The 13,395-nt window shown below is 51.8% G+C and overlaps 1 protein-coding gene across 3 annotated transcripts in view; it reads left to right on the top strand.

Annotated features, from left to right (window-relative positions):
* CACNA1H (calcium voltage-gated channel subunit alpha1 H) overlaps positions 1 to 7,796 on the top strand; it is an 89,331-nt gene extending 81,535 nt beyond the window's left edge. For all 3 annotated transcript variants that reach the window (XM_068423924.1, XM_068423923.1, XM_068423922.1), the window contains exons 26-28: positions 1,031 to 1,214; positions 4,183 to 4,361; positions 4,962 to 7,796. In XM_068423924.1, coding sequence (XP_068280025.1) covers positions 1,031 to 1,214; positions 4,183 to 4,361; positions 4,962 to 6,131 — 1,533 coding nt within the window. In that variant the 3' untranslated portion in view covers positions 6,132 to 7,796. The remainder of the gene's footprint in view (positions 1 to 1,030; positions 1,215 to 4,182; positions 4,362 to 4,961) is intronic.
* The last annotated feature ends 5,599 nt before the right edge of the window (positions 7,797 to 13,395 follow it).

Genomic DNA, 13,395 nt, shown 5'->3' with positions numbered 1-13,395 from the left:
CAGAGTGATTAGTCGTACTTTAGATAACATGGTAAATTGTGAGGGGAATGTGTCTAGGACCAAAGCCTCAGGGCCGGGAGCCAGGTTGCAGGTCTTGTTCCAAGGGCTCCCGCTCCCCCAAGACTTGGCCAAGTCATGGCACCACCTCTCACAGCTGCTCATTCAGCACCGCAGAGACATCGTTTGAGTCCCTAAAGCTTCCTAAGACCCCAAGATAAATTAGCTATAAGGTGCCTGAAGTGACGAGGGCCTCAGAGAAACAGTGAGGAGTCAAGTTGAAGGTTTGTGGCGTGCTCTGTCCGGGCACTTTCAACCAGACCTGTTTCACAGTGAGAGCAAACACAGAGAAATCCCTTTTCTAACCCCGAACAGGCTCCACACCTTCATACACGCTGCCATGATGTCTTCTCCTTCCCTCTGCCTCCTGCCACGTGGCTGTCTTCTTCTGGGGTCAGCGGTGCCCAAAATGCTCCACATTGTAGGAGAAAGGCCACAGCGTTTGCAGTGGTGTTAATGTGTATGTTTAAATGTCTGCCTGTATGTGTGTTTTGGGGAGATACTACACGAATTGTCAGAAACACTTGGTACCCTCGGTCAGCGTGGCCGAGGACTGGCCAGTTTTGCCCATCTGTCCCAGAGTAGCTTTGAGGAGAAGGGCCTCACCACCCAGGCCGGGCTGAAAGTATCCCTGGGAAAAACAGAGCAGAACAGCGTGAGAAATGCTGGCTTTCTCATGTGTTTAGAGGGTGGGACCCATTTTCCTGGATCTTACTTTTTCTCTGCGGTGTCCAAGAGTTGGCTTAGTGGTGGGTCATCAATGCCTCGTTTTACTCCAGCCACAACTTGAGCTCTTTACTCAGCTAGCACGGCATAGCCTCGGCATCCCGTTGCAGTCACCGGGGCTGCAGACTCTCTGTAAGACGCCAAGAGGAATATCTGCACAAGGCTTTAATACAAAAAGCAGATGAGAAGGAGCTTGCTGTAAATTCACCACCAAGATGCTGAATGACCGCGTCTCCTTGCTTCGCAGGGCGGCGCAGACTCGCCGAGGCCACAGGACGCTCCAAACCTGCTGACAGTCCGCAAGATCTCCGTGTCCCGCATGCACTCCTTGCCCAACGACAGCTACATGTTCCGGCCGGTGATGCCAGCGAAAGCCCCTTTCCCCCTCCACGAGGTGGAGATGGAAACGTACCCCTGCAAATCCCAGAGAGGTACTGAGAGCTTTCCCTTCCTCCTAGCCGCAACCGCGGGGCAGCGGGTACGCGTGGTGGTTAGACAGGGAGCAAGAAACCCGCTGCACAATTTCATATTTTCATCACGTCGATGCATTTTCTCAGGGGAAAGCTGGTGGCTCGGGTGTTTGGGGAGAAGGGGGGCTCCCAAGCGATGTAGGGGGTGTAGAGGACAGGCTGTTAGCTGAGGAAAAGGGTACGAGCGGCACATTTCTTCTGAAGTGATCAGCCCTGACATCATGACTATGAATCAATAAAATCCACAAGAATAAAAGCCGCTGTCGGTATTACTTCCTGACAGGGCTCCTTTACAGCTATTGTTTCAGGCAGGCTTCAGTCTGAGAGCAGTATCTTTTTAGCACGGTACATTGAGTTCAGAGATGCAGGAGTTTCTTTGGGAGCATAAAGATTAGAAACCACTCTCCAGTGCCTCCCTGTAATGAATCTTGTGGAGACACCCTGCAGCCAGGGAATCATGAGCTACCCCGAGCCTTTGAGTATACATTTACCCAACTGCATCCAAATACATTTCCCCTAAAATGCCTTTCTATCCCTTTTGTTGTGCGAGTTGGTTTGAAGGGGAAATCAATAAGAAAGGAAATATCTGCCTCCCTAAAAGCACATGTGCTTCTTGAGGGGCTCCCAAGAACTTACCAGCCTGGTTTCCTTTGATGCAACGTTGTTTGAAATGCAAGAAGTGCTTGGACAGATGAATAGTGGGTTTGGAAACCCTGGTGGGGCTGGCAAGATCTGCTCTGATTTCCTTGGGTAAAGTAACTCTATATTTGTTCAAACTCTCTGGATACCAGTTAATGTTCTCTGCTCAGTATTTATTATTATTTCACCTGCAAATTCTTTGCTAAGCAAAGAAAACAGAGGTTGAGTTTCATGGCTGGACTACTGGGGATGGTTTTCATCTCTGTAGTGGGTGTAAATCAGGATTTATACCAGTATAAAACTGCTGGGATGTTGGCAGGGGTGGGTAGAACTGAGCAAGAATTTGCTCATGTTTCCCAAGTTTCTCTCCAAGAGCACTTTAGCGATGGATATGACAGGGGCTTACTTCTTACCTGGTCTGGTAGATACGTCCAACCAGCGTCACCCAGAGCTGTGCTGCTTCTGAGCTGACCAAAGTTATGTGCAAGTAAAAGTGAGCACACAGGGACTCACATTAGCATATGGACTTCTCAACGTCAGTTAAGGATGTCTGGTCTTTGCCCAATACTTCGGTGACTACGCAGTGAAAATATTGCGAGATGACCAGATCTTGTGTTATTTTGGTCTTAGATGCAGTTTCCTGATTTACTAGAAAAACAAGAGGAAAAAGATACATGCATCCAGAGATATTCAGTGTTCCTGAGTATGCAGTTTAGAGGGGTTTTTGGTTTCCTACACAAGAGCTAGATGGAAAGTTTCCAACAGAAGGAAATTCCAACTAAGGACAGGGAGGAGAGCTTAGGGTTTTGATTTTATGACCATGTTTGTGACAGATTTTTTATGACAAAGTTTTCCTGCATCATAAAAAAACATTTCATAAAGCCTGGATTAGCACATGAATGGCACAGACTCGGTCTGAAACTCTGGCTGTAGGAGAGCCCAAAAAAGAACTAGGGAGAAGTGGGGTGGGGTGGGAAGCTCTGCTCTTTCTGTGGTGTTCTGGAGAAAAGCTCCAAAAGAAAAATGATTAAACACTAACTTTTCTTTCTTCCTAACAACAAATCTCTTTCTGAAATACAACTGCAATCTGTCTGGATGGCTTTTGTCATAGGTTCAAGTTCCCTGACCCCTGGGCGAGATCTCTTGAAGTGATGGATAGCTGTGTTTGGTTTTAACATGGAGCAGCAATGTAGAAACAGACGTTGGCTTTCAAGCTAATGAGGACAATAAATCCTGCAGCCAAAAAAATAAAAAAGCAAAAGATCTTTCAAACAACACAGAACTGCAGTAAAGCAGCACCACAAAGGGGCTGGGGAGGAGGAATTGCCTTTAGACTCAGCCAGGGGACTGGGAGCCTTGAGGAAGAGAGTGATTCCTGCCTGATACATGAGCTCAGGGACTGTCAAAGCACTTGAAGCGGTCTCCATGCTGCTGACCAGACCACATTCAGACAAGACCTGCCCCGTGGACAGACGGTGGTGGTGGTGTTTGGGCTGCAGTGAATGGGAAAACTGCCCTGTGCATGCTCCCGGTGGCTCCTCCCAGAGAAGTCCGTGGCAGGGTGCTCGCTGGCTGTATGAGGCTGGAGGTTGAACCTGTAAGTCGAGCTCTGGAGGCTCCGAGGGAGCTGAGCGGTGCTGCTCTTGCCTCCGTGTGGCAGAGCAGCATAAGGGTGCGAGCCTGTCCCTGGCAGCCCTGCAAAGACAACCCAGGCGTCCTGACTCAGAGGATCCGGCACAGCCACCAGACTTCCCTGATCCATGTTCTCCAAACAGGCAACATCCTTTTACAAAGCCACCCATGGCAATGCTACCAGGAGAGCGGCAGTGGCAGGGTTACAAATGCAACCCCACCTCCTGCCCTTCCCTTGCTGCTGTGTGGTCCTGGTGGCCACCATTCACCTCGAGTGTCACAGCAGCTGCAGGAGGAGATTCCTGTTGTTACCTGAAACAGAAAATAGATGCTATGAGCATAAAGCTTGTAACAGGTGATATCCCGGAGCGGGCAGAGCCACATGCAATGCTGCTGAATTGCAGACTTCATCTCTGCCTAACCTTCATCTAACCTCCCTGCCATCCCTGATGAGATATTCAAAGCAGGAGACAGGACAAGGGACACCTGGTTTCCAATCCTGGCACTGCCCAAGGCTTATTGCTGAGGCTTGGGATTTCAGCCAGACTAGACAGGCTTTTCCTCTCCCCTCCTGGAGTCTGTGTGTCCCGGTTCTTCCTCAAACCTTCACAGCCCCCACGCCAGCCGTGGTGGTGACCGCTCTCTCTCTGTTTCCTAGGGTCCATCACCTCCATCCGCTCCCAGCCCGTGGGAACATGTTCCTCTCTCAGAGTCCCAACGGAGTCCTTCCAGCTGGCAGTCCGGTCCCCCAGCCATGAAGGCCGCCACCGCTGGAAGGTCCTTCCCCCCCACATCACACCTCGATCTCCTACTCTCAACAAGCCGCTGTGCAGACAGGTGAGAGGCCAAGAGCCTGCAGAGGTAAACAACTCCTTCACACTCACCTGGATCCTCCCCTTCTTTTCCAGTCCCCTCTTGGGTTTCTTTTCTTGGAGCTGAGAGTAGAATCCCCCTTTTTAGAACAAAACATTTCCGGCACCATAAATTTTAATATACTCCAGACTCAGCAAGTGACACGCAGGGGAAGGCCCTTTCATCGTTGTGGATGCGCTGTTCTATGAAAGAACAGCTAAAGCATAGAGAGAAGATGCCCAGTTCAGCTTCACCAGTGCTGCGGGAAGCCTGCAGTCAGCCCTACACCCTGTCACTTTAGACAGGTTGCACTGACTCAGGAGCTGGTGCTAGAGCAAGAGCAAGGCTCTGCGGAAAGACCCAGCAGATACAAGCCCTGTACGTGCAGGCTCTGGGTCTGCTTGCTAGAAACTGCATCCTCTTGTACAGGGAGGGTCTGACGGGGGCTGGTACGACAAGATGGGGTGGGGTGGGGTGCATTAGACCCACCAACTGTTCTGCCACATGCCGTGTTTCATCACTGAAGTGCCACCGGCCCAGCAGATCCCCAGGCTATCGCCCCATCTCTCTCTCCTCACCTTCCAGGAGGCCATTCGAACGGATTCTGTGGACGGGCAGACTCCGGACCGCAAGGACAGCCTGCAAGCAGAGCCTGGAGAGACGCTACCATCAGCAAAGCCACCCCAGAGCACCTTCACCCCCAGCCCACTCCATCCCACAGCCGCCTCCCTCCCGGGCACCCCCCGGTCCTCCCCGCATCGGCACCCCAGCACACTGGCGCGGAAGCACACCTGCAGCCAGCGCGGTGTCCCCAGCCGGCCGCCCAGCCCTGGCAGCAGCCCCCCCAGCCCCGAGGGCTGCCTCTTCGAGTCCTCCGACCTGGCTGACGAGGAGGTTCGCCACATCAACAGCTCGGCCAAAGACTGGGGAGGGGAGCACTCGGACGCTGGGAGCCGCTCGACTTCGCCGTTCGTCTCCCCGGCCCCGTCTCCAGTGTCCCTCAAGAACTGCAGCACAACCAGCCTCTCCGGGGGCAGCAGCAAGGAGAAGGACTTGAAGAAGTTTTACAGCATCGATACGAAGGGCTTCCTCAACAAGCCCAGCTGGGCAGACGACCAAAGGCGGCACTCCATCGAGATCTGCCCCTCCCTCAGCGACGGGGACTGCAGCTTTGAGGACCCTGCCGAGGAAAAGCAGCGGTCCCCTGCCCGCAGCCAGACGGAGTCCGAGTACATCCACGGAGCCCGGAGGAAGAAGAAGATGAGCCCACCCTGCATTTCTATAGATCCTCCCATGGAGGACGACGGCGGGGCGGCCTCGCGCACCAAACCCTCCGAGAACAGCATGCTGCGCCGAAGGACCCCATCCTGCGAGTTCCCGGCTTACAGAGAGTCCCTGGAGCTCGCGGAGAGCCAGCCCGGGGAGCCGGCCTACAAAGCGGAGCGCCGGGGCCAGCCCCCGTGCCGCGGGGAGCACCTCACCATCCCCAACTTCTCCTTCGAGCAGTTGGACGGCAGCTCCTTGAGCAGCCTCTCAGATCTCCTTCTGGACAGCGGTCAGTCCACGCCGGCCTCCCCGGACTCCCGGCCGGACCCCGCTGCCTCCGAACTGAAAAAGCTGGATCACTTAAAAACTCAGCGGAGCAACACTGAGAAAAGCAAAGAGCTCCTGGGCATCGCTACGAGCCCCCTGCGGAAGCAGGACTTGGTCCCGGTGACTGTTGCAACAGAAGAAGACATAGATGACCCGGTATAGCTTTCTGGGAGGGGGGAGCGGGGGGGTCTCAAGGGCTTGACACCGATGTGGGTTCCCAAACCGAAGGGACTGAGCGGCCACAGGTATGTGGGTGGCTGCGCTCTTGGGGTTGTTTTTTTTTCCCCTTTCTTGCAGTCACTTGTTCTTAAGCGCTGTGGAGGTTTGCAAAAAAAACACACCAAAAAAACAACACAAAAAGAAAAAGATTAAACAGAAAAAGAAACCAAACGGCTGGACAAACCGGTGACGGGTTTTGGGGTGGTGGGGAGCGGCTTTGCAAAGCGGTTTGGGGGTTGCTTTTCTAAAGGGAAAGTGGAGCCGAGTCAGGGGTTGCTTCGTTCCTCCCACCCCGCTCCGTGGCCTCAATCACATTGATTCGGGTTCGAGCTGGCGGCGGTGGGATTTGGGGGAACCTCTTCGGGTTTTGTTTGTTTTGTTGGTTTGGGTTTTTTAAAGATGCTCAACTTTTACCAAGGCACCTTTTAGAGATGTCCCCTGAGGCGGGAGTGCCCAGGAGCTGGGAGCTGTACATTGTCTGTATATCAGCACTTATATAAATAGAAATAATGTATTTGTGAGATACAAAACAAGGAAAAAAAGACAAAAAAAAATATATACCCACAAAAACTCTCTCTTCATAATGCACATATTTTTATAGAGAAACGATACTGTTTTTTGCATTACATGTGACTCCGCAACTGGGTGGTGTTTCCTTGGGTTTTATGTGGAACTAATTATTACGGCCATTCGTTTTCCAAATGTTTCTCTCCTTTCTTTGCTTTCACTTTTTTTCCTTCCCTCCACTGTCATTCCACCAGCTTCTTTTCACAGCTGATGCTTTAGACATCTCGCTCATTTTTCTTTTGTACTTTAGAGGTTGTCCTCACTACAGAAAAAAAAACCAAATCACTACTGAATTGTAGCCAGTGCAATAATAAGTTATTCATTCTTCTTGTCTGTACAACTGTCCTGTTGCTTTATTTTTTTCTTTTTTTTTAACTGAAATTCAGGTTAAATGTCGCAATAATCCGAACGAACGTGCACAACACCTTTTCTTGTGGTACAAAGGAAAAAAAAAAGATGAAAAAAAGGAAAAAAGTTAAATTTACAGAGAGATAAAAAAACAAAACAAATAAATAGTAAATTATTTAAAGAAATGTATTTTGTTTACTGCTGTTCAAAGTAAATTATTGCTACAGTATGTAAAGGTATAAAGAGCTGTCTTAGGTGATGTTCTCTGTGAGCATTTAAGCTAATGACTTGTCCTCCTAGTAGCAGAACGCCTTCAACCCCCCTGGGGGCATCTGTCAGTCTTCCCTCTGTGCCCCTGCACCCACACGTGGACACATTCAGCTCCCCAGGCCCTCCCTCGCCGGCTCTGACTGAGAAGCCTCCAGAATTCAGGTCACCCATTAACACCACTTTTTTTTTTTTTCCTTTTTTTTGCAGTTTTGAGGTTGATTTTTCTTTCTTAGCCGCCGGTCCCTGCCCCCTCCCCACCCCTCATCCAGGTCCTCTCACCGTGGGACAGCTTCACCGTGGAAAGCTGATGCTAAATGACAGCAGCGACGAGTCTGGCGGCGGCGAAAAGACATATAGGGGAAAAAATAAAATTAACCCGATCATTTTTGTTTGGTTCCTTCCATGCCGCCTCATATTTATGCATTCACATATATCTTCTGTTATTTATGCATTCATTACTCAAAAGGAAATGTATCTTGTTTCACATGTATTAAACTGTATAAACTGGAAGCGTGGCCTGACTTTGTGCCGCAGGGCAGGGTGCAGCCGGGAGGCCGAGCCCCGCTCCAGCGCAGCGTGGCCAGTCGGCAGGTCCCGCTGCCCGCAGCCCACCCCAAAAGTCTCCATCTCCCAGAGCTCAGTATCCCCTAAAACCTCATTCCTAAATGTGGCCGAACCATCCCCTTCCCCGCTGGCGTTTGGAGCTGGTCCCATCTCCCGCTCGGCTCCAACGGTGACGCTCAACAAATCTCTCACCTCGCTCAGGAGCCTCCATATGTTGAGTGCTTCAGGCCGGCTGCCTCCGAGCACCTGCACCGCTGTAATTAAGAGGCATTTAGGATTTTTTTGTAAATAATTATTCTGTCTCGGTGGGATAGCAAAGAATTCCAGAAAAGCACCATAAAAGTAATTATTAATAGCGCTTCGGGGATGATGGCAAACTCCTTTTGTTGCAGTTTAAGCAGCAGAGTGGAAGGGAGGGGAGGTGAATTCCCCTGCTCCGGGCTGAATCCTCCCGGGAGGCATGTGGGACACCTCAGGGTGTTCCCTCCTGCTGTCGTCATTCAGCTTTGCTGGGAGAGGCAGTGTCCCCCGTGCCCAAAGCCCCTTCTCAGTGCCCCAGCGCTGGAGGCCCCTGGCCATGGGGTGGGGTGGCTGGTGGCTGCTCACGGTGACTCCCTACGTGGTGACGGAGCAGTGGCTGGTGGAACACATTGGGCTTGTGGCCACGGCAGCGTGTTGGGGAGGAGTTCAGAGATTTGCTGCTGTGGCCCCCGGTCCTGGCTCTACCCAGGCTCCTACCCGGGCCCCGAGCCATGGGCCAGCACCACGTCTGTGTCAGGTGGCTGAATATTGGGGACAGTGAGACCCAGGTACCAAAGCCTTCGTTTTGCAGCAGGAATTGCAGCCTGGAGTGCATTAAATGAGGCTCAAAAGCAGCCAAGGGGCTATTATTTTATTTTCTGCTAGCAGAAATGTAAAGGGATGAAAAGAAGAGGCGCTCTCTCTGCATGTCACCCAGCCAGGACCAGGATCAGGATGGGATGGGGCAGGCGTCTCCTGCTCTGCTGCGGCTGGAGACACCAGAGAAACCCACGGAGATCACTCAAAAAACACAGCAAGTGCTGGGGGTGGGTTTTCTGTTAGGAACCATCTCCTTTGTAAAGAGGTAATTTGTTAAAACTACCATGTTCCATGGAGTAGGAGCTCCAGTAGGGTCCAGTAGGGTCCAGCCAAGGAAACAAAAATCCAATCTGAGGCAGGAACCTCTGCTGTTAGAAGCTTTTTTGGCAAAAACTTGTGCATTTTTAGGCTAAAAAAACAAGCCTAAATCAGACCATTTAATTCCAGGCAGGAGTGTGAAGCAGCGGGGGCTGCAAAAAGGCTTTCCCTGCCCACGGTTACAGCTTGTGGTGGCTTCAAGAGTGCTGGGGTTGGGCTGCTCTGGGAATCGTCTCTTCCCCAAGGGTGTCAGACCCATGAAGATGTGGGCCCAGGCTGGCAGCTTGTTGGGGCACGGAGAGGCCACACCGTGGGTCGTCACTGTTGCGATCCACACCACAACGACAGCCCTGCTCTCAGGTACAAAACGTCTCGGCTCAGGGGCACCAGCAGAGCAAAATAACCTTTTCTTTCTTATTTCTCAGCAAGTAGAGGCAGCTTGCCAAGACTGGGACATGGTCTCCATCTCATGACATCCTTCCTGCAAGGTGTGGGGCACCAAGACATCACCCATATCCCAGGCACGAGCTTCAGCTGGGAACTGCGGGTCCAGAGCTGCTTCAGCCAAAAGGAGAAGGGATTTAACAGGCTTTCGCTGCCTCTGATCAGCTGGCGAAGCTCAGCACCTCCCCGACACAGCCTCCCACCGCAGCTGCCTGTGGGACGCAGCCATCCCCCAGGATGGCCCCGCAGCCGTGATGTCTGCCCCGGGCACCCGCCGAGACCATCCCCGGTGTCTAGGGACATGGATTGGGCTCTTACAAAAGCAGGAGGGAAGGACCAGGCAGGACCCTGCTACTGAAAGCAATTACTAAAGACAAGGTGTCTTTTATAGTTCACTGGATGCAGAACCCTGCTCTGTGGAGTAAAGAAGATGGTGGGGATGCTGATGGCGATGTACCCGTCTCTCTGAAGCCAGGGTGCAAGGCTGCACCGTGCGACAGACCACGGGGAACTCGCTCACCTGCAGCAGATGTGACATTCCCAGCCAAGAGAGTCTGAATGTGCCGTGTGGCCTCAGGACCCTCCTTCCCTGCAGGTACCAGCCCCAAGGATGTCCCCCCGTCCCCTCTGACAAAGCCACACATTCCCAAACCCCGTGAAGCAGGGGACATCCTGGCAGCATGGGGAGAGTCAAGCTCCGACTGAATTATTTAAGACCAGCCAGTGACCATGAATTGCTCCCTGATGTCTCTTTTGGGGACAGTCACCTGGACAGACAGGTACAAACCCCCTGAGCTCCCAGAGCTGGGTCCTCACCCCAAACCTGGCCACGACCAGCTGCACAGAAAAAAGCTTAACGTCACCTGGTGTTAATGTTCCTGCTGACCGAACCTCTGCCATGTTCAGCAATTTCCACCAGGCTCTTGCTTAAGATCAGAAGTGAAAAGCAGCAGGTAAATGCAAGTCATTGTTATTTAATTGGATCGATTTCTAGTTTGCATTTTTAATGACAATTCAGTCGCATCCATTTGTCAGCCAGACTCTGCCCCACCACCCTCCGTTGCAGCAGAACCACAGCCCACACGGACAGCAGCGCTGCATCGGTCTGGGCTTGCCCAGAGCCTCTTTGGCAGCCTTGGAGGAGCAGGGATCAAACGGGGATTAAAACCCACCATGTTGAGGAAGGGGCAGAGGAAACCATCACAAAGTGACTTGAGGAGCCTTCAGATGATCTCTGTTTCAAGGTTAAATCTCGGATGGCATCGATCTGAAATTCTCTTTGTCAGGCTGGGGAAAAAAAAAAAGTATTAGAAAAAAAACACCCAACCCAATCTGAATCCATCCCCAGTGCAATTAGAAACAACCTTTAATCTGTCAGCGTTGCGAGATCATACAGGTCGCATGAATACTGATAAGCATTTGTTATTTGTACAAGCTTCCTTAGGATGAATAATTAAATTGACTTTATCCATTAAACCATCCCTATTAAGCTTTGAACACGTGGCTGTGTTTTAATGGCTGGGGCCACCTCGTCTTCCATACAGAGGGGCTTAATGAGCAATTGTAGCACAGCCTGAGGGCCCCAGCAGCCCCAGCAGCGTGGCCTGAGGGGCTGGAATCGCCGTGGGTTTTGGTTTTAAGCAGCTTAACACGTCTATCTGCTGCAATCCCACTGGGGTCCTAGAACCGCTCACGCTCACGCCAGGTGGGTGCTTCATCCCCTTCCAGCAAGCCGGTGGTAACACAAGCAGCCTTGCTACTCCCACAAGGGGTTTTAGCCCTTCCAGTGGGACCAGCCCCAGCGCGAGCTCCCTGCGGAGCTGGGAGGGTGCAGAGGGGCTGCAGGACACGTGGCGGCACAGACGTACTCCCTGGTTGGACACAGATGCACGTAGCGATGTCGCCAGGAGGGTTTCACACCCAGGTTGGGGCTGTGGCCAGGCTGGGCTGCTCCTCATGCCAGGACCCTTCACCTGTGTTCGCTCATGTGTAGGTCAGGGTGGGGGGGTTTCTCCAGCTGTGGCCATTGCGACTATTCAGCAAAAAAAAAAATCTATTTGTGGGGAAAGAGTGAAAATGGCAGCAACCCTCATTATGTCACACCATGGGAAAGAAACCGGATTAATTATTCGAATATTGGATTGAAATCCCCTGGAGCAGCTTATTTTTGGTTACGCTTTGCCCTACTCGGAGGCACAAGCTGCCAAAGGCCTGTGGCAACATCTCGGGGTTTGCTGAAGATGCACAGAGAGCGGCTCCCACCCAAGTCATGCCCCAAAAACGCAGCCAGTGCCAGGGCGGGTGGCTGACGAGGAGGAGGAGGGCTTCGCGCTGGGCGGAGGAAGGAGCTCGCTTCCCCTCCCCTCTCCTCCCCAGAGCCTGATTATTGCTCTTATGCCTTTATCGAATCCGATGGCCCCGCTGGGAACCAGCCTCTCCGGTCCTCCTCGCCCTCTCCCCCTTCCTGCCTGCATGTTAATTTATTCTGACTGGCTCAGACCAAGGCACTAATTAATTTTCCTCATTAACAACAGCAACAAAAAAAAATCTCACAAATGGTAACAAGTTCCAATATAAATTAATTCTTCATAGAAGACCAGGAATTTCACAGCTCGTGGGCAGCGACACCTCCCATACCCACCAGCGCTCTGCCCGGCACAGGGGGTGTCAGGGCCAGACCCCAACCTGTTTAATTACCCAGCGTAACGAGGGGGAGCAGCATACGGAATATTGAAATGTCTGCTTTGGCTTGTTGCCCTGCTTTTCTCCAGGTAAATATACATTCAGCAAGAATTACAGCAAGAATACCCCCTCTGATACACCCTTTGATGTTATGAGAACATCCTCCCTCCGCACCGTTGGATTTGAGCAGCGGGTGGGAAGAGCTCTGAGAAGAGAAGTAAGAGGCTGTTAAGACAAAGGGCGAGGAAGCTCGCTCGCATAGAGATAAAAACGCAGTCAGGGATGAGTCAGGCTGGCAACGCCGTGCAAACAGTCTAAAAATAAAACCGGTTTATTGCAGATTAATGACACCATAAAATATATTTCACGGGCCATTTAGCAGGTGTTGATCGTAAATATTTGGGATTAGAAATAAACTTTTCTGCTGTGCCACCCTATTGTCATTTCTGTCTCACCCACCTTCCCCGAGCACCTGTTGGAAGCAACGGTTCAGCCTCGGGGCTGGTTTAATCGTATTTGAGAACGTCCTGGTGACAAAGGACCTGCTTTTGGGGCACACAAATGCCTCCGAGAGCACCACCGAGCTCTGGCCTCCCCAGGAGCCCGTTCCCTCGGGTGCAAGGCAGCCCGTTCTGGGGCTCTGGGAGTCAGGTCGAGGTACATCAGCTTGATGCAGAAGGTCTTAGTGACAGAGCTCCAAGCAATTTGGATTTTTCCAACCCCTGGCTCTTTCTGGGAATGAAGAAATCATAATTCCCTTAGCTGTTTAACACACCTCGTGCACGGAGGTCAGTGCTAAAGGGACAGCGGTGTGCTCGCTAGACCCAGCGTCATTCTGGAGCCGGGACTCGACACGGGCAAAGCATCTGGAAGAGGTGACAAGTCAGCAAGGAGCAGGTGAGTGTCCTTCCTCCCTAGAGGATGGCTGCAGCCCCAAACGCCCCAGGGAGGCTTCCCATTAGTCCCTTCACATATCACAGGATCAGGGCAAGTCCGAGAGAAGAGGTGAATGTTTTACATGGCCAAGAGCAAGAGCAACATCTTTAAATAACACCCATGGCGTCGCCACGATCCACGAGTTCTCATTATGCTTGGAAATCAAACTCTCTGACGGATCATTAATTAAGTTTTCCAGCAGGATAAAAATGCTTCCTCGCTTGGGATTTCATTCTAC

This window comes from Nyctibius grandis, chromosome Z (genome assembly GCF_013368605.1).
Source record: "Nyctibius grandis isolate bNycGra1 chromosome Z, bNycGra1.pri, whole genome shotgun sequence".
Classification (NCBI taxonomy): Eukaryota; Metazoa; Chordata; class Aves; order Nyctibiiformes; family Nyctibiidae; genus Nyctibius; species Nyctibius grandis.
Note: the sequence above shows the minus strand (reverse complement) of the source record. Positions and strands in the feature narration are given on the sequence as shown.